This window comes from Apus apus, chromosome 3 (genome assembly GCF_020740795.1).
Source record: "Apus apus isolate bApuApu2 chromosome 3, bApuApu2.pri.cur, whole genome shotgun sequence".
NCBI classification, from domain to species: Eukaryota; Metazoa; Chordata; class Aves; order Apodiformes; family Apodidae; genus Apus; species Apus apus.
Genome location: NC_067284.1, coordinates 80,549,779 through 80,569,370, shown reverse-complemented (window position 1 = coordinate 80,569,370; position 19,592 = coordinate 80,549,779). Strand labels below are relative to the sequence as shown.

Here is a 19,592-nt window from a genome sequence, read left to right as displayed (position 1 = left end):
CTGAGAGTTAGAAGCCTTTGACTGTCTGTTGACAGTTTGCCTTTTCCAAGTGTTTTTGGTCTGGTATATAATTTAAACTTCAGTAGCTTCTTATGGTAGTGGTTATTACTTTAAGGCTTGTACAGAGAAACTGAATCTGAATTCAAGAAGGAAGATAACGGGTTGACAGTTAACAGGGAGCTTTTAGGCAGGAGGGAGGTTACAAATGCTGCTTTGCCTCGTAATCAGTTTTATTTAGTACTTTTGCTAAATATCTTGCGTGCAGAGATTTGCTGATGACGCCAGGGTGGCATCAGAGCAGAAAAACGGGATTTGTATGAATCAGACCATTCGATGGGGGACGGAGGGGGGGCTGCAGCACCGCAGCAGAGGCACAGCCGTGTCCTAAAGGGCCTGGAGCTTCTGCGGGAAGGGACGAGCTCATCGGCGGCAGCACGGAGAGCACGGGGGCCGGCAGACGCTGCTCGTAGGAAGTCCTCGCGAGCCACCGAGCCAAAGCGACCACGAAAAGACCAAGGCGATCCTGTGACACACTAGGTCAAGTATTTCCTGTGTAGAGTTGAAGGGCCCTGTCCGAAGCCCTAGTGAGGTCTCCGTGGGGCTACGCTGAACCACCCACGCCCCGGAAAGGTGAACTGAAACTGGCGCAGATGCAGAGAAGGGCTGCGGCGTGGGTACGGCCCGGCCCGGGGGCAGGAAGGCCCAGGGCGCTCCCTGAGGGACAGCGGGGAGGGCGGAGGAGCTGCCGAAACTGGAGGCCGGCGCTGGCTCGGCAGCGAGCGGGTGCGAGCTGGCGCAGACCTGAGTTTTGGCAGGACGGGAGGCGGCGGGGGCAGGGGGAGCGAGGCTGGGCCCACGGCGCGGAGGCAGCGGCAAGATGGAGCGCAGGCCGCCGCTGCGGGCGCCGCCCCGCCGCGCCCCGCCGGCCCGTTAGCGGCGCGGGGCAGCAACCGCCACGGGCAACAAACTAACGGAAACTCTTTCGGCAGGGCTGCGCATGCGCTCCCTCGCTCGCGGCTCCCCGCTCGCGCGGGGCACGCCGGGGCCTGTAGTCCCCTGGGCCGCAGCGCCCCGGGCCGGAGCGGCTCTGCGGGACTACAGCTCCCGGCAGCCCCCGCGCCGCAGCCCGTCCCGGGCAGCGCGGGTGTGTGCGGGGACCGCGGGGCTGCGCGGGGCTGAGATGCGCGCGGGGCGGGTCGGGCGCGGGAGCAGCCGGCGTCTGGCGGGGCCGCAGGTGAGGGCGGCGGGGCGGGGGGGGCGCGGGGCGCGGCGGGGGGCGGGGGCCGGGCCCGCCGCGCCGGGAAGGGCGGGGGCGGACTCGGAAAGTTCCTGCCGCGACGGGAGCGGCGACGTCGCCGCCGACCCCGGTAAGGGCCCTGGCGCGGGGGCTGCGGGGGCCGTGGTCGCGGCGGGAGACGTCGTCGCGGCTGCAGGTCAGCCCTGGCGCGGGGGTGTCCCGGGGTGGGGGTGCCGGGCCGAGGCCACATCATCTCCGGAGAACGGGAGCTGTGCCGGCAGGGGCGGGCCGCTCAGCGGGGATTTAAACCTGGGAGGGCCGAGCCGGGCCGGGCCGGGCGGCGCCAGGCGGGACGGGGCTGCGTGTCCCGCGGCAGGCAGGACGCATCCCGCCGGCGGGTGCCCCGCCGGTCCCGCCCCAGCCCGGCCCGCGGCGCTGGGGAGGCCGTCCTTGCCCCAGCCCTCGCACCTGCGGGCGGCCCTGCGGCCCGAGGGCGGGAGCCGGGCTGCTGCGCGGCGGGGAGCGGCGTCGGAGGCGCCCGGCGGGAACCCGGGACGCGATCGGTCCCGCCGGGGTGAGAGGAGCGAGAGGAGGCGGGTTGGAGGTCCGCGTCGTGGGTAGCTGAGGGAAAGGAGGACGAGTGAAGTGCCAGGTGTTGGAGAAGCTGCCTGAAAGCTGCTTGGATTGGGAGCGGCCGCAATAGGAAGGGAAGGGTCAGCTCTTCTGCGACAGGAGCAGGCTGGAAAATAGGCTGCGAGCTGTGCGGCAGGGGAAGGGGCTCCCCTCGTAGCCCTTGTCCCTCTCTGCTTTCTGAGGTGTCGGGTTTTTTATATATATGGAAATAAACATAGAATCGTAGGCTGGAATATAAATTTCAGTATGCTCTTTATTTGATGTTCAGAATCTCTTTAACCTGACTACACAGAGTGAGCAGTTTCTATGGTTTTCCTTTCTTAGAAAGTTTCATTCTTTCCTACCAAGTAGCAAAAATAAACTTCATTAAGGGCTTATATGCAAATAACCTTGGTATGAAAAGGCTTTGTAAGTGCAAATGCATCATGCTTTTGGTAAATATAATTAACGTTATAATTAAACAGGTGTAGGTGAGGTTTTGCAGTATGTTTTTGCTGTCTAAATTAAACTTTCGTACTAGATGCATGAATTCTTTCACATCGTCTGGCTTTTCCATTTTCCATTTTCTTGGCTAGGCATTATTGATTTTTTTAAATTCAGATTCACCCTCAAGGCTTGGTATTTGCTGCCTCTGATATCTGTGAGAAGTGAGGGAGAGAAAAACAATATGTGGAACACATATAAGTAATCTTCAAGCAAAAGTTGAAGGCACTGTGAACTTACTTAATTGAAAGAGATGCTTAAATGTTACTGTTCTTATTCTTCCTATTCATGACTTTAATCTGTATTATGTTTAGTGTGTTTTTTAAGGGAGAAGATGTCTTCTCAGGTGTCGTTGGTAAACATCTAGCAACTCTTGTGTATTTGAAAGCAACAGTTTATAGAGACCTGTGCTGAAAATCCAGAGGGTATCAGTTTTGTTCTCTTTTCTAGAGCCCCTCTTAGGAATTTTTATCACAGAACCGAGTCCTTATTTTCCTTCCAGTACTGCAAGTCATGAACGTGCCATTCCTTATGTACTTGTTAGAATGCAGTGGGCTTTTGAGTTACTGCACTGGTAAATACCAGGAATGTGTAATCTATTAAATGGACTGTTGCACCAGTTTTCAGCCTTATTTCTAGTAAGGACAGTTTATATTGTGTGTGATAAATTGACATTTCTTTTCTAAAATTTGATTTTGTTTAACTTTAGTAATACTTTCTGAGATTATTTTTTTTTTTGTATGTAAGGGAGGGGCAAATGTGATTATATTGATTTTGGTGTCCTGTATGGATCTATGCTCCCTTAAAAACTGTTAATGATACGTGTTACCTATGTGCTTGAACCACTTTTGCATTCACAGCTAACTTTTCCTATGACAAAAGTTGCATGGGGAATCTAAAAATCATTCTTTTTGAGCATTTCAGTTGCTCGTGAAATGCTTGAAATACCGAATCAGGTAGCACAGCATCTTATAACAAGTCTTTTATAACCAGTGCTCGTGAAAATACTTATTCTAAAATGTTGTAGCAGACTTTTTTAATCAGACATGCAAGCATTCAATGTGTTTTTGTGTGGGCTTTTTGCTTTTTTGAGAGTTTTTTTTTTTTCTCAATTGTATGCTCTGCGTGTCTATAGTTAGGATTTATGCAAGATGTTTTTCAGTTGTCTTAAATAAAAGTGTTAAAGAGATATCTTAAGGACATGCTAGGTAGAGGTTTTTTGAGTTTTGACATTATGGGTTTTTTTGAGTTTTCAACGCATTTAATACATTTCCTTCTCTACCCACCTCCCCTTTTTCTTCTGGTTTTTTTCTTTTCTCTTAAGTGCTTTGCTCTGCTAAATTGCTGTTAATTAAAAGATGTGGTAATATATTAGGCAGTATTAGCTCTGATTTGTGTATCATAACTGGAACAGTTGAGTTCCAATTACAAGTGCAAGATGTTACTAATGTGATATATATGAGTACAAGGAATTAGTGATCCTGCTGCTTCAAAGTAGAATCATTATGACTTTGCTATGCAGTTTTATGCATTCATGTGAAATAACAACTTTATCTTTTCCCCTACAGGCAGAGTACAACATTTCAAAATGCTGGAGATTATCTGGGTGAAGCTAGAGATTACATTTAATGTGATTGTCAGAATGTCTTCAGACATTCTGCTCCTGCATTTCATGAGCTAAAATCTTTTATAAAAATGAAATCGGATACCTTCACTGATCTCCAAGATAACGGTGTCCTTTGAATTCAGGGAGGACTTTCTGAAGGAGGAATAAATTCATTGCATACATGGACCTCTGTTGTTGCTCAAGGATACAGCTTTTTTTCGTTTTCATTCTAAGAGACTGTCTATGGGAAGATGAGTCTGCACTTCAGATATGATCTGTGGAATTAGGTGAATGAGGATACCGTTAAGGAGTTATCAACGTTTATTTCCATCTGTGTTTCCAGCTTTTTAAGTTTTAAATACATAAACATGAAGGACAAGTATAAAACAGCAGAGCTGATGTATTTCTGTGAGGCCTTTATGTAAGCCTCTCTAGTCCGGACGTGGTGCTAAAGGACAGGCAATCTGCTTTTGATCAGCTGTGACTGTGGAAAGAGACTATTTAATTTAAACTAACTTACAGCTGAAATTATTTTGCTCTTCAGCTTGCACAGAATGAAAGGGAAAATTAAGAGTGTTTTACTGAACTAAGAAAGGGAAAGTTACATTATCCTTGTTCTCATTTCAACGTATTTTTCTTAGAATTTGACTACTAGGGAAATCTCGACAGAGTAAAGCAAGTCAGATGTCAGCAAACGACTCTTCTCCCCCATCCTTACAGAAGTTTTCCCCACCTACATGTCATGCTGCTGCACCACACACCCCGAGTTTGTCTTCAAGTCCCCAGTCGGGGCTCTCCAGTCGACTGTCCAATGGCAGTTTCAGTACCCAGAGCCTTACCAACTCCCGAGGCTCTATGCATGGGGTCTCCTTCCTTCTGCAGATTGGTCTCACTCGAGAGACTGTCACCATTGAAGCTCAGGACCTGTCCCTCTCTGCTGTTAAAGACCTCGTGTGCTCTATAGTTTACCAGAAGGTATGGTATAATACTACCGCGTCCTGCTGATGGCCGCAGTTGTTTTGGTACATACTGTTAGTGATTACACGTGACTGGAATATGCCAGGAAGTTTGGTACAGTGACAAAGATCCCATGTTAGGTGTTTGCAGTTATGCACAAAGAAATTTTGTTAACTTGCAAGATGGAATTTAAAAGGAGTTGCTTGCCTGTGAAATCTAGTGAAAGATGTAGTAGTACATTTTCTGCAAGAGCAAGTTTTTAGAGTATGAAGAATTTTTTTTTTCTTTTCAGTGATTGTCACTCCTATGTTAGGTTTTTACTAGTTTGTGTTTGCTACTGTTAAAGAGTATTCTTGGAACAGTATAGCCAGCTGTAATGAAAGGACCAATTGTGGCTACAGAACTGTGCTGCAGGCCTGCAGGCTTGAATGATACTAGCTTTTCTTTTTCTTTCTAGTTAATAATTAAAAACCCCACCAAACATCTAATACTGACTTAGTATTGTTATGCCATATAAGGAATACATGCATTGCTCTTGTGTGAGAGAACTGTTATCAGCATAATTTCTATTAAGAGAGGGTTTGCATGCTTTTCAAATGTGTCTTAGCTAAGCTGTTGCAAATTCTGACTCTCTAACAAGGAAATAACATTGATTTTGCTTTTTTTGCATCCAGACTTTGTATTTTTTTAGGCTAGGTAGGTTAGATCCTACTGAACAACCTGAAGAGTAGTTAATATTGTTTCATAAAATAATGAGGAAATAATTGCTCTTTTCTGTCAAGGTGAGGGGTGCATGAGAGGGAGCGAGTTCAACATAGATTATTTTTGAAGGAATTGTTTTCTCTGTGTCTTTCATAGTTGTAATTGGTATTTATAGTTGACTAGTTTTATTAGATGGCTCTTTTTTCTTAATAGGGTGAAAGAAAGTAAATGCAAACATTCAGTGAACTCTAATTTGCACATGCTTGTGTATCTTTTTTCCCCATCTCACAATTTACTGCATCTTCCATTTTTTTACAAAATACTTGGCAAGCAAGTTGGTTTCATAGTATCTTTATGGGCTACCAAAATGTAGTTCAGCATGTTAGTTACCTTTTGAAGAGTCAAGTTATTTGGGTAATTTTTTTTCTCTGTACCATGCATGTTTGGTGCACTTTTTTGCAGCCATTTTAGGGGCCTCTATTGCTTTCTGTATCAACTCCTTTTTGCGTCTGCATGTTTCCTGTCTTCTATCTTGAAGAAAGATGAAAACAAACAACATTGACACTAACTTTTCTTTTCCCTTTCTGTTCTTTTGGCATATGTAGCTAAAAATTTAGCACAAGGTCTTGTTACAGCTCAAGAAGCTTCTCGTGCTGAGCCTAGTCTGCTGAAGAACTGATGAGGGTTTCACAATTGGTTTGCTTCCTTTGTCTGGCTTTCAGTCAGTTTATGCTCCTGCAGCTGATGGTACCAGTAAGTGACTGCTCAGTGAGAACACGTTTGCAGGAAGCAAACTGATCAGGAAACAACCTTATGTGCGGTGGATTCATCTTTCATAAGCAGCTCTGCAGCTAGTGCACAAGTGTCAATATCCTCCCTCCACCCTCTATTTGACAGCCATATGTCCTGCCCTGACTTTTTTTTTCTCTTAGAACTGGTGACTGCTGCAAGCATATAAAATAATCTAGTGTTGATATATAGATCATTTTGTATTTACATAAAAAGAGTAAACTCTCTTCTCCTGTGTGCTGTCATGCATGTGGCTGCCTTTTTCTTCCAGTTGAAAACTTTGAAGCTACTTGATGTACCTTTGAGATTCAACAGTGTTAAAACTTCCCTCTCCTTTGGTGTTCCAGAACCTGCTTGAATTGTGTTTTCTTGTCTGATTCCTGGCTCTTAACTTCAGGGTACTATATAGTTTTTTCTTGTGATAGTTGTAAAGTTAGCAGTGCCTGTTTACTGTTGGCTTCTTTAATGAAAATGGAGAAATACTTTTTTTTTCTTAGAATAATACATCACTTTTTTTTATTTGAATGGTATCTTTGGTAGAATTAAATGGAAGTTTCCTTACTTATTTTTAATAGTGCTTTTAAATCACATTTCAGCCTTGCATTTCTCTATGTATCTGGAACAACAACAAAAAAATGTTTCAGGTATCCTTCCTCATTTGCTTGGGAGCTTGAACTGCCTGCTGAACTTTTATTTCAGGCTATAATGGCAGTATCAAAATTGATTGATTAGGTCTGACAGCAGATCTCTGAGGAGGCTGGATTTTAACCTTTGTAAAAGTAATTACAGCATCCTCATAAGTTTTCAGTAAAGCAACTTATACTTTACATTTATTTCTTTCAGGACATATTAATAAACTAGGGGAAAAATAGTCCTGCAAATGTCTATGTTGGAGAGCAGTTTAGTTAAGAAATAAGCACTGTATTTACCTAGTGGGTTTTCATAGCACTTTCTGTATTGCCAGTCTTGCTGTGTTGTTGATGGTCAACTGTGGTGCTTCCTGCTTCAGACACTACTGTTTGGTGCACCTTGTTGAGGTTTTGCAAAAGAATAATTAAAAGTAGCATCAGCAGAACTGAAACTGATGAGATGTGTCTGCAGGGAGAGTGAGATGAGTAATGCAAACACTTGACGTGTCTGTTAGCTCTGTTTAAAAAGCTCTAAACATCAAGAGAGGAGTAAAAACTTTTTAAAAGTTAAATTTGGAGAACACTGTGTTAGAGGTATTGTATATTGGAATGCTTAAGAGAAGTCCTCAGAAAAAAAACAAACAAACAACACTTTAAAGTTCATAGGAATGCTAGGAAGTTTTTGTGTATAGTCTCAATCTGTCTTCTCTTTTCATTCCTCATCTAGATTGCTGTATATTAAAGTTGGTTCTCAGGACGAGAGTGAAGATGTGCCAAAGCATGAACAGATACAACTGCTACAATATAGGGAGTGTTTTTAGAAGCAGAAAAATGTGTAACATAAGTAGGAGATGAACAGTGTGTGTCCTTGCACAATGATCAGATATTACAGAAGCGAGTTCTTAATCCTTTTTTGTGTTTAAGTACAGTTTCTTCTTTCCTCACATGAGAGGACATGAAGTAGAACATAGGGCTTATTAGCTTAAAGCTACAAATTAATGTGTGGTGATGCTCTACTGCATACAAACTGAGAATTATATTGGACAGCATGTTATAAAGGCTTTATTCTATTTTATTTATTTTGTTCTAGTTAAACTAATAGCTATAAAGGAAAAACAGTTGATTGTTCTATACTATTACTTGTATAGAATCAGTGCCTGCAAGATTTATCATAACTTTTTTCTTAAACTTAGAAATATTTACTTTAATGATTTGGAAACTTCTCTTGCCTACCTTTTTCCTATAAACCTGTCCCTCATTCTTCTAATTTTTAGTAATATTTTTTAGTCATATTCTGCATTTGCCTTCTTTACATGCTTTTCCTCCAATGGCTTTGCTACATTTTGCTTTGAAATAGGACAGTTGCCTTCCTACCTTCGGGGGTTTGCCTGAAATTCTTGTGATCTTTTCTAACTGGTGCCTTCTCTTTGATTTGAGTACTGATACACTGTTTAGCTGTACAATCTGTTTCTTCATCTTCCAAACTAGTTTTTCTTTTTCCACTTCACTGGACTCACCCAAACGGTCATCACTTAGCAAAACCAAAGGGATATTTCTTATGTATTACTGATTAACAAACCTCTCAGAGTTTTCTTCTGTATTTTCATAACATGGTGCTCTCATATGTCTTACATTTAAAAAGAAAAAGAGCCAAATGAAGCTTATTTTTCTCACTCTCTTCCTCTCTGCCCTTCTATAGCACTTGTGTTTCTTTCATGTTCACTGCATTTGTTTATCTTTTTCTTTTTGAACTTCATTGAGTATTCATTGAGTATTTCATTGTGTCATCTTCAGTTCACCTCCAAAAGTAATTTTCCCTTCTGTGGCCTGCATGTTTCAGTCATGTTCTTAAGCTCTCTCCACCAACAATGTTTACAATTCTGCTATTATCGAGCTCTTCCATATGTGGTACATTTTGGTTTGTTGTTTTTTTTCAAAGTAGTCTTAAAACTGTCTTGCTTATGTCTAGGCTTTAAGCCCTTATTTAGCACCTGTTGCTTTCATCTTGATCTCTGCAACTCCTGTGTTTGGTGTCTTTGCCTTTGCTAGCAATGTTTTTGTTTCCAATTTTCCTTTATCCTAACATGATCATTGTCTTTCAGCTGCAGGTGTAATTAATTCTCTCTCTCAACAGCAAATTAATGGTTTTGTATAATCTCATTTCTACTTGATTACTTGTTTTCTTTGTGTTTCATTGTTCTTTTTTTCTTTGTTTTTTTTTCCATGTTGGGTTTTAGAGTCGTCATTCTCTCTATTACTAATGTTAATTCCTTGATTGTTTCCTGCCACATTATGCTGTTTGGCTTGCCTGAATGCAGGCTTTAATTTGTCAATACTGACCTGCACAGGTACTTGACATGTACACACCTGTTTTTATTTCTTCACGATTCTGAACTGTGTAGGGTGTTGAGAGGACAATCAGTGGAAGTTATAGCTGTGTTTAACAGGAGTTAAATTTTGCATATTACATCTGCTTGTCAGTCTTTCCTACTGTTTCTGTAGTTTCATACTTTCATTGTTTTTATAAATATTGTGGTCCTGGTACATTGAATTCCCTGGTCAATAATTTGAATAATCTGAACTGAATGTGATCCTGTCAGTACCTGTGCACTTTTTGATAGTCCTGCCTATTTTAATTAGGCTAGGTGGAATTTAATTTTCAATGATAGGAACATGACTGAAGTCTTTAGATTGTTAGGAAGTAGAAGTAGACTGGAGTGTGGAGGGAGGGAAAGGAGCAGTTGTGTTCACACATTTTGCTTTGATAATCAGGAGAAGGAAAGCCTGACATTAAGAATACACAGATATATCTGCAAAATTTTCTAAGTGACAATTAACAGTATACTTGTATTATTTGTATATATAAGAGCTGAAGTAGATAGCTAGTAGATAGCTAGTGTTTCAGTGGGGGCTGCTGAACGGGAAAAAAGTGTTTATTTTAAAATACTTTAAATTGTTGTATTGTGAAAAGACCAAAACACATGGAATGAATATGAGGTGTCTTCCAAAGGTTTAGACACTGTCACGGTAATTGCTATCTAGCCAAGTTATGGCAGAGTTGTTGACTTGAAGTTTAATATGATTACTCAAGTGTTAACAGATGTTTTACTAATAAAATACTGATAAGTAAAAGAATCATATTACAAGGATCACATTGCAATCTATCCATATTACAAATAGATCTCTACAGCTCTTACTGTAACAACTTAATTTTGTGTAATAGGTAACAGTATTTTTCATCCATCCTGGATTTTTCTTCAGGTTAAGTGTGTAATAGTTCATGGTGCCAATTTTTGAGTGGCTCAAAAATTAATGCAAATCATATTTTGTATTAATCAGCTGCGCTCATATCTCTTTCCACCTGTTGGTCTGCCTTCTTGACTTGTCATCTGCATTCTTCATATGAGCTAAGTAAGGCAGCAGAGTAATAGAGAGTTGAGGCATGAGAAGATGTGAGCTGGGGAGTTCTCGGGGCATGGAGCTGGTATGTGCAGGGCAGGCTAGGATTTCCAGCAAGGTAGTAGATTTGTGTGCTGGAAAACTTGGCCAAGCAGTAGTCCAAGTATGTCTGTACTAGAGGCATCTGGTGAGAGAAGGATCTCGTGCAACATGTTTGAAGCTAATTGCCTGTGTGATAATGTGATTTGGCACACAATTCTAAAGAGTGGGAGTGAATAACTGGGTAGGGATACAGGATAATAGATTGGAGTAATTTCAGTGAACAAGAGCCTTTCCAAGGTAATGGGCATTTTGCACCATTAGACTTTGGAATTAACGTTTGATGGTTTGAAGCATTTGTTTTCAGTTATGATGGGTCATGAGATATTGGACCTTGAAACAATATCCGCCTACACTTTTCCCTAGTGTGAATTTTTGGCGACTGGTCCAGAACTTTGTAAAGTAAGTCCTGGAACTTGAAGTAGAGAGATTTTTCAGTTACTGCCAAGTTAGAAAGAAACCTCAGTTGTGTTTTGCTCCAGCAGTACTGGCTGCTGTATATTGAGTTCTTCTGGGTTAAGAGAATGTTGTAATGTACAATCAATTAAAGCTAGACATACTGTAATACTTAGAGTATAAGCATTCTAGATAACAGCAATTGTTTTTCCTCAGTGTAACTGCAATAATGCAATAGTAATGTTACTAATAATACCACCCAAGCACAAAGGATTACATACATTTTTTATGTAACTTGATGATACTGGTGTACCAGAGATTAATTTTGGTAGTCTGTTGCATATATAGCCTTCTAGCAAGTGATTTCCTGCAGTTAGGTGCTCTTTTGAAACTCTTAACACTGGAAACAGTCTCTTTTTGCTGTTAGGAAACAGTAATACTGGGATTAGCAGTTTATGTATTCTGTGTCACTGTGCAGATACTTTGGGCTTTTACGCAGGAAAGTAATAGCTGTATAATCTTGTAAGATAAAACAGGCTTAAAAAAATTCTGCTTTGAGTTTTGTTTTCAAGTTTACATTATGAGCTCTTAACACTTCAAGGGAACTGCATAGTGTTTCTTAACAGCTTCATGAAACTGAACTATAGAAGCTGTACTTTGCTGCAGTATACAAGAGAGAAAAATTTGGTAGGGTACAACTTGAACATAGTTGAAGCTTTGCGTAAAATTCTGTTAAAAGATACCACTTGAAATAAAAGCCTTGTTAATCGATGAGGTTATTCTTGGCCAGCAGTCCACACATAGCCTTCTGGCTAAGGTGCTAGGAAAGAATGCTGTATTCCCGAAGGTGCTGGGGGGCGGAAGAGAGAGCAGTGTGCTGCAGGTCTGTAAGGAGCCAAGCTGCTTGCACAGCTTCCCCCACCAAAGACCAGCCAAGGGCCTTAGACGGGCCTCTGACAGGCCACCTGCAGCTCGTCAGGGCCAGCCATGCAGAGGAGAGGGCAGCCAGCCAGCGCTTCCATTGCTCGGGTGCACAGGGCTGTAGTGGGGGCAGAGGAGAGGAATCTGAGCTCAAGTGTGTAGAAAGGAGCAGCCCAGACAGGCATCTTTGTGTTAGTGTTTGTTCTTTTATAACAGGGAAGTCATGAGGGGTGTGTGCAGGGAAAGGACAGGGCTTGTTCATCAAACTTGAAAGGTATCATTAGGGACGACTGAAGCCAACAGCCTCAGCTCGGCCTGTCCCTGTTGTGGATTCAGGAAAACATTGTAGCAACTGCAACTCTGTAGTACCAATGAACAGGTTATCACTATTCTGATGCTTTTTTTTTTTTTTTGAATTATGGTTTCAGAAATGGAGATTAGGTAGCCGTGCATGATGAATAGAAAAATGTGTACTGCATGACGTCTCACACGTATCTATAGAAACTGTAAACAGAGTCTGTGTTTGATGATAGACTTCTTGAAATAAATACTAGCATAGATTATTGTTAGTCTTGTTAGGCCTGTGCTTGTGATTCCACATCTAATCTTGTGGTTCTACATCTTACCCTAGAAGCTACTGATCAAGCAGAAGCTTGTAAATAGAGGAAATACCTTTTATGAGGTTAAATATTACAAAACTAGTCAACCTCTCACAGTAATTTCATCCATGTGTATGAACACTTGTTTTGAGAAAACAGTCAGACAAATCACTACAGTATCATAGGCATTCATGATGCAAAGATTAAGAGGTCAATTTAATTAACCTAGAACCAAATAAGGAAGTTGATGCCAACACTTCTAATATAGTATAATACAGTATATTAGATGATTTTGTTTTTTTTACAATACTTATATTCCCTCATTTTTATAATTATTACACTTGCTGTCAAAAGGAGGATTTGGGTATTCATGTGTAACTTTTGTTTATTGTGTGAGCTAATGCTTTTTAGTCACCAAAATTACTGTAGAATGTTTAAAACATTTTAAAAAATCCAAGATTTGTACATAAGAATGGGTAAATGGTGCACATGCAGAATACATATGTCTTGGCATTTAAAGTAAGTGCATCTTGGTATGTGATTATATGACCTCTGGCTCCTGGTGTGGAGGATTATGTGTAGGGATGTTCTGGCAGCTGCAGGATAGGTTTATGGTCTCCAAGAATGAAAAAGAGAGAAACAAAGACTTATTTTTATCACAAGAAGGAGACTTAAACCTTTGAAAGATTTTAGAGATTCCTTAAAATATCTGGTTTGTAAGTGATTCTGTGAACTTAATACAGAGGCAATAGTTCACACTGATTCTGTGAATCATCACTTGTCCTTCCTGGCAGCTGGAATTAGTATGAGCATTAATAAAGTGTAATGCTTATCTACAGGCACATGCATGCCATATTAATGTTGATTTTTTCCTCTCCCTTTTGTTGGAATTAAGGTTTTCAGAAACATGATGCAATTGATGTACCATGAAGGCAGGTAATCTTGAGGATTCAACTGATTGTAGTATTGATGTGGTAGCTTCCTCTTGTTGGAACTAGCATTAAGATGTGATGCCTGCCTAATTTTGCATATAGTATCAAGGAATAAAACCTCACAGCACTTATTAAAAATAGTGTAGATATAGTGTTTTTCCTTGTTAATTGAGGAACAGTGGAATTTTGAGTTAGAGCTTAAAGCAGGTTTATGCGCGACTTCAAGTATGAAGAACTGTCAGTTCCCTTAGAAGAATGACTAGTGTGCTAGATCTATGCATGTTCTGAATATAAAGTCAAGTCCTGTGCATACTTGCAGAGATACTGAGGTACATATTGGCAACACAGCTAATTCTCAAGCTTTTTATTTGTTTTCCTAATACAAATAAACTTTGGGAAATTGGAAAAATAGAATTTTAGAATATGCATGGATATTTGCCATTTATCAATATGAATCAGTAGATGAGTGTACTGAAATAAAGCATGATAAGAGAAGAGTTCTTACAGGTAGTTCCAGATGACCTAAGGGATTTTAAGCAGTAGTATTTTATATAATGAAGGTTTAAAAAAGGATCTGGCTTAGGGGAATATAATGCTGTTGTCATATTTGTAACATCATGGCTTTTCTACAGTGTACAAGAGGGTATAAAATGTATGTAGGGAACATAAATGTAGAGTGAGCTGGGAGACAGAGGAAGAAGCCTGCTGCTTTGGCATCAGTCCAGGAAATCAGTTTCTTGGTGCTGCGGATTAAATATCTCCTGATGTAGGTGTGATTTTGTCAGGTCTGTCTTTTGCTTTTGCCTGGGTTATATGACACAAATTCTGTCTCTCTTTATGACTAAGTATATAGCATGCTTTACAGAGCATGGGGATTCTTCAGTGTTATGTGTCATATAAATGTATATGGTGCACACACCAAAACCAGAGAAGGCCACCTTAAAATTTCAGATGAAATTGCTATTAGAAAGAGGAATTTATTTTCTATCTGAATGGGAAGGGACTGTGAAGACAATGCACGTGACAGATAACCTTTATTATGACTTTGATTGGGTGGAAACAAATCTTTGCTTTAGTTAAAGACAACTAATATACCACAAGCTTCATGTACGTTTGACTGTTACTTGGTGACTCTGCAAGATCTAAATTACCAAAGTGTAGTCTGTTACTTAATTGAATGTTTGTTGTGTGCTTTTCCACACTTTTGTCCACATTCTTCTGTGAAACACTTCTGTGTGTTCCCACCTCAAATTTGAATTTGGTTTAAACAAAAAGACCAAGGGAGCTGGTGGATTTGTGCTAATTCTTCTCTAGGGTCTATTTCTGCTCTTTTTCTCCATAAACTCTTTATCCTTAAGCTTTTAATTCTAAGAAGTTTTATACTTGACAATATCTTGGAGAGTGGGGAAAACACAGAGTAAGAAAACTATTTTCAGTGAAGGGTCATGGAAAAATAGCATGTTACTTAATGTATCTATTCCCTGTATAGATTTACGGTATTCTCTTCTGTCCTTGTGGGGAATCGAGTTTTTATTTTCTTGAGCCTCTCTAGGCTTGCTTCTTAAGAAAAGAGTGGCAGGTGCTGCTGGAAAGTCTTCAGCTGAATGTCTGCCTGACCAGAATGTCTGTGAAATAAGGGTTACAGGTGATGCTGTCTGAGTTAGGAAGATGTGCATTGGCTTTCACATGTCAGACTGATTATGCAGGTCTGAGAATTTAAAAATTCAAAGGAACAAACCCCTAACGATTTTTAATTTCAGGTTTGGAAAAAAGCATCAGTGTTGGTGGAGGGGAACACGGAAGATGGGTTTTATATGTTTTGTTTTGGTGTGGGGTTTTTAGTTTTTTACATTTTTATTTCAGAAAATACTTTAGTTCTTAGCAACAAGCAAATTGATTTTGTTTTCATGGAACACTGTGAACATTCAAGTTTTGTAGCTGTTACAGAAAACATTTATGGATAGCATTATCAAAGAGCATGTGTTAATTTAGAGTTTGCTTTCTATTGCAGTTCCCAGAGTGTGGTTTCTTTGGCATGTATGACAAAATTCTCCTCTTCCGTCATGACCTGAACTCAGATAATATTTTGCAACGAATTACATCAGCAGAAGAGATACATGAGGGAGATCTTGTTGAGGTTGTACTCTCTGGTAGGTATTGTTGTAACAGTGGACAGTGCTTCAGTAGATGAAAAGAAGATAGGACTTTATGACTTTATAGAACATTACCCTGCTTGCCTTGAGCTCTTTTGCACAAGTCTTACACTAGGTCACTGTTTTGGGGTAGAGGTTTCCAAGAAAATCCAAGTGGTAATGATGCTTCCAGCCCTGTAGTTGTTTTTTTTTTTTTGCTTAGGTCTGACTGTTCTGTAGCTTTTACCATTGATGGCTTATACTGTCAAAAGGCTTAATATAAAAATAGTTGCTGAATCATACATATAAGGACAAACTTTTAAGGGTTATTGTAGTGCTTGAAAACAGTATCTTTTAAACCATAAAGTCCTTAGAGTGGTGGTTATTAACCTGTAATACTCTTCAATAACAATGATAAACCCCCAAATCTAACTGATTTGAATTGTGTGTTTCATCAGTACCCTGTTGAATTCAGCCAAAAACCAGCTGCAGTTAAAAAGATAAAAGCTGGACTACTACTGAGCAGTTCTTTCAGACTTTGAGGAATAAGTGCCAAACTGAGGTTATGTTCTAGGAAGAGATCTCTTGACTGTCATGGGATTAGATTTATAAATTGGATCAATAAAGTATGATTTCCGAGTCATAAGGCTGAGTACTTTGGCTGCATTTCAGGACCTACTGTTCTAGGCCTGTCTAGGGTTTTCAGCAGTTGATCACCTTGGGTTGAGCTTTTAATTGCTTCTGGTGAATAGCATATTTGGAAAATTTGTTGTGTGTGCCTCTTCTTGACAGTCTCTGACAGACCACCAGAAGCTGAGGTGTTTCGGAGACATGTCAGTGTCTTTCACTAGGGTTTTAAAATTGAGACACAAGAATCTGAATATGAAGTGTTAGTACCTGTTTGATCAAAGAATAGTAGCTATCAGGGCAAGGCAATTTTGGTGTGAAATGCCACCTCTTTTTTTTTTTTTTAACATTTCAAAGAAACAGGACAAAATATAATTTATATCTTTACTTGTTTAAGAAAAATAACATTACTAGTGAAGTTTCCAGTGTTCCATGGAAACTCTATCCACAGTTCTGTTTTGATACACACAGAGTTCAATCTAGTAAGCTTTTACTGAAAAAGTCCTTTAGAAGATAAAAATCTAACCTGTAGAGATGTTCTTCGTTTGAAAATTGTATAGGTTACAAAACAGCTTGAGAATTAAGTTGTTCTTTCAAATGTTTCCAGTTAAGTTGACTTTAGCAAAGCTTTTTGGTTTCGCCTTCTCAACTTAGTGAGGTTTTCAACATTGTGACTCATACCGTTGATTAGTTGTGGTCATTAGCTTACAGAATCTAACTTTCCTCAGTAAAAAACCTTACTGAAAACTATGTTCTTCTAAATGGATATTTAAATGGTATACAGTAAAATGCTGATGTCTGAACAGCTCATTAGTGTTCTTTGAGTCTGCCATTTTTAAAACAGTATATGTTCTTTCCATAAATCCTTGTTGATCCTGTGGCAAGAACCGTAACTTACTGCAATTTTTTAAAAGCTTTGGCTACAGTTGAAGATTTCCAGATTCGTCCTCATGCACTTTATGTGCATTCCTACAAGGCTCCTACTTTCTGTGACTACTGTGGAGAGATGCTTTGGGGTTTGGTACGACAAGGATTAAAATGTGAAGGTAAGTTCATGATTTTTAGTGCCTTTTGGTGTGTGTGTATCTATATAAGATTAGGAAGAAGGAATGTTTTCTTGTTCAGTATGTTATCAGGCGATAAATGTAGTGGTATTTCATAGAGTTGAAAGGGATCGCGCATCAGGAGACCCGAGTTCTGATTCTGGCTGTAATGCAAACTGGGTGTGGCCTTGGCCAAATGACTTGAGAAGTGTTCTTGTTTCCCATTTTTAAAAAAAGAAAAAGAAAAGAAAAAGAAAAGCTTGCTTACAAGCAAGTGTTCTTCGCACAAGGAGCATGTACCTTGGAGAGACTCCCAAAGGGGAATCCCTTTCCTTATGGCCTTCATCCAGCTGGCTGCAGAGTACTCTGCAGCTTGCTGTCAGGTACTGACACTGCCTGCTCACTGACTTCTCCTTGGCTCGTGTGCTCCAGAGTGAGAAGTGATGAAAGCCTCCTGGTGGGGAAGAGAGCAGAGTCTTAGACCTTGTTTCTAGAGCTGGACTTACTGGAAACCAACATTATAGCAAGTAGGGCAAAACCCCCTTGTTTCTATGAATAGCATCAAGAACATTAAAATAAGAGAATTTATTTCTGTCTTTACCATTTATCTGGATCATCTTGTTAACTGCTTTATCAAAATGCTACTACTATTTCTATTAATCTTGATGTTGGGAGTTTTTTAAATTTAAGAAACCCTCTTTTTCAGGTTGTGGGTTGAACTACCATAAGCGATGTGCCTTCAAGATTCCAAATAACTGCAGTGGAGTGAGAAAGAGGCGTCTGTCTAATGTGTCTTTACCAGGAGCAGGGCTTTCAGTTCCAAGACCAGCACAAGCTGAATACACATCCTCTGCCTCTGAAGAAGTATGTAATGTGAAAAGGGAAACAATTTTTGGTTTTAGATTCTTAAACCTCTGGGGAACTAGGTAGTGTTGCAAGTGGTTCATAATGAATACTAGAGTTGAGCTTTACCTAAAATCTATCATAGTGGTTATTTTTAAATCTGGTGAGTCTTAGACTGTGACATTTACTCGTAACTATGATTACTGTGAGAAATGAAATGGCAAGTAAATTATAACTTTTTGGTAATATTTTGTTAATAGCTTGTTACTCATAGTTACATGAACTCTGAGAACTTTGGTTTTAGGAATGATAAAACACCTTGTCTTCCTTGTCATACAGATTCCTTCTGTAATTGCAGGATCGGTTTAGAATAGTTACTTGGATAAAGCAGTATAAATTGTAAGCTTTTATGCTGGGTGAGGAGAGAGTGTTTCTGATGTGCTGTTTAGCTTTTCACAGAGTTAATATAAAAAGAACCTGAGCCCTGTGAAAGAGTGTTTAGGAGGATGAAGGGCTTACAGTAAAAACTGTCATCCATGATAGTTTTTTGTTATAATGGTTATGATGATTGCTGAGAGGTTATCAGTTATACTGCAACTATATTGGGATTTTAAGACAGGGCAGGCAGGGATTAGATCCATTTGTTTCATTGTTGCTTTCACCATGGGGTAAAAGCAGTGCTTTTCTTTTAAACCTTGGTCTTTCCTACATATCTATTACTTTACCGTATAACAGTTCTTACTATAGTTTAAAATATAAATTGTATAGATTATCGAGCTCAAGACCATGTTATTTTTTTAGCTAGAGGCTACAAATCCTAGTCTTGAGTCATGAGAAATATTTATAGTTATATTGGTAAGACTTACTCAGTGAGCATAGAATTGTAGCTGTTTTTTCTGTCACAGAATTTAACGTACTGATTTCTGCATCAATCTGCATGGTTACATGCATGTTTAGTACCTCTTTGACACCTCTTCTTTGCGCTCTGATTTCAAGTACTTGATTTAGAGGATCAGTAATGTATTTTCATATTTGCTGTTCATCTTTCAGCAGTCTTAAAAAGCTTTAGGTCAGATGTACAAGGCTGTGTTCCTTTACACTTTTCTGTAGGTGAAGGTAACTAAGTTTATTCTGCTGAATGTTTAGTATGATACTCAATGTCTTTATTGTTTTAGTTGCCGACGTTTTTGTTTTAACTAAATTTCAAAAGTTTTTCTTCAAATTATTATTTTTTTGTTTTCTAAATATGTTTGCCTAGCTTAATAAGCTATCCAGGCATCCTGTTATTTAAGACTGATAGCTTGAGGTAGGGATTAGATTTTTGGTTTGCTTACCTCTGGTATTTTCCATTTTATCCCCTATATGAGATTCTGTATGTGGTGTCTGTGAACCTCGTCAGGATGCTTTAAAAAAAAAAAAAAAGTTGTAAGCTAGCTTCTGTGGAAATGAAGATTCATGCATACTTTCCTGCTCTCTGCAAGGCTCTTCGGTCTGGTGTTTTCTTAATTTTGTTTTACAATACAAGAATGTCCTCTTAAAGCTTCTTGGCCAGCTTGCTTTCTTAT

General features: G+C 40.0%; 1 protein-coding gene across 3 annotated transcripts in view; it reads left to right on the top strand.

Annotated features, from left to right (window-relative positions):
• The first annotated feature begins 1,176 nt into the window (after window positions 1-1,176).
• PRKD3 (protein kinase D3) overlaps window positions 1,177-19,592 on the top strand; it is a 44,930-nt gene continuing 26,514 nt past the window's right edge. Inside the window, exons 1-5 of one of the 3 annotated variants that reach the window (XM_051614454.1) lie at window positions 1,177-1,234; window positions 3,922-4,934; window positions 15,394-15,532; window positions 17,056-17,187; window positions 17,891-18,048. In XM_051614454.1, the coding sequence (XP_051470414.1) occupies window positions 4,644-4,934; window positions 15,394-15,532; window positions 17,056-17,187; window positions 17,891-18,048 (720 nt within the window). In that variant the 5' untranslated portion in view covers window positions 1,177-1,234; window positions 3,922-4,643. Of the gene's footprint in view, window positions 1,235-1,341; window positions 1,368-1,754; window positions 1,812-3,921; window positions 4,935-15,393; window positions 15,533-17,055; window positions 17,188-17,890; window positions 18,049-19,592 lie in introns of those variants that run through there. The other 2 variants (XM_051614453.1, XM_051614455.1) reach the window with 2 other exon arrangements.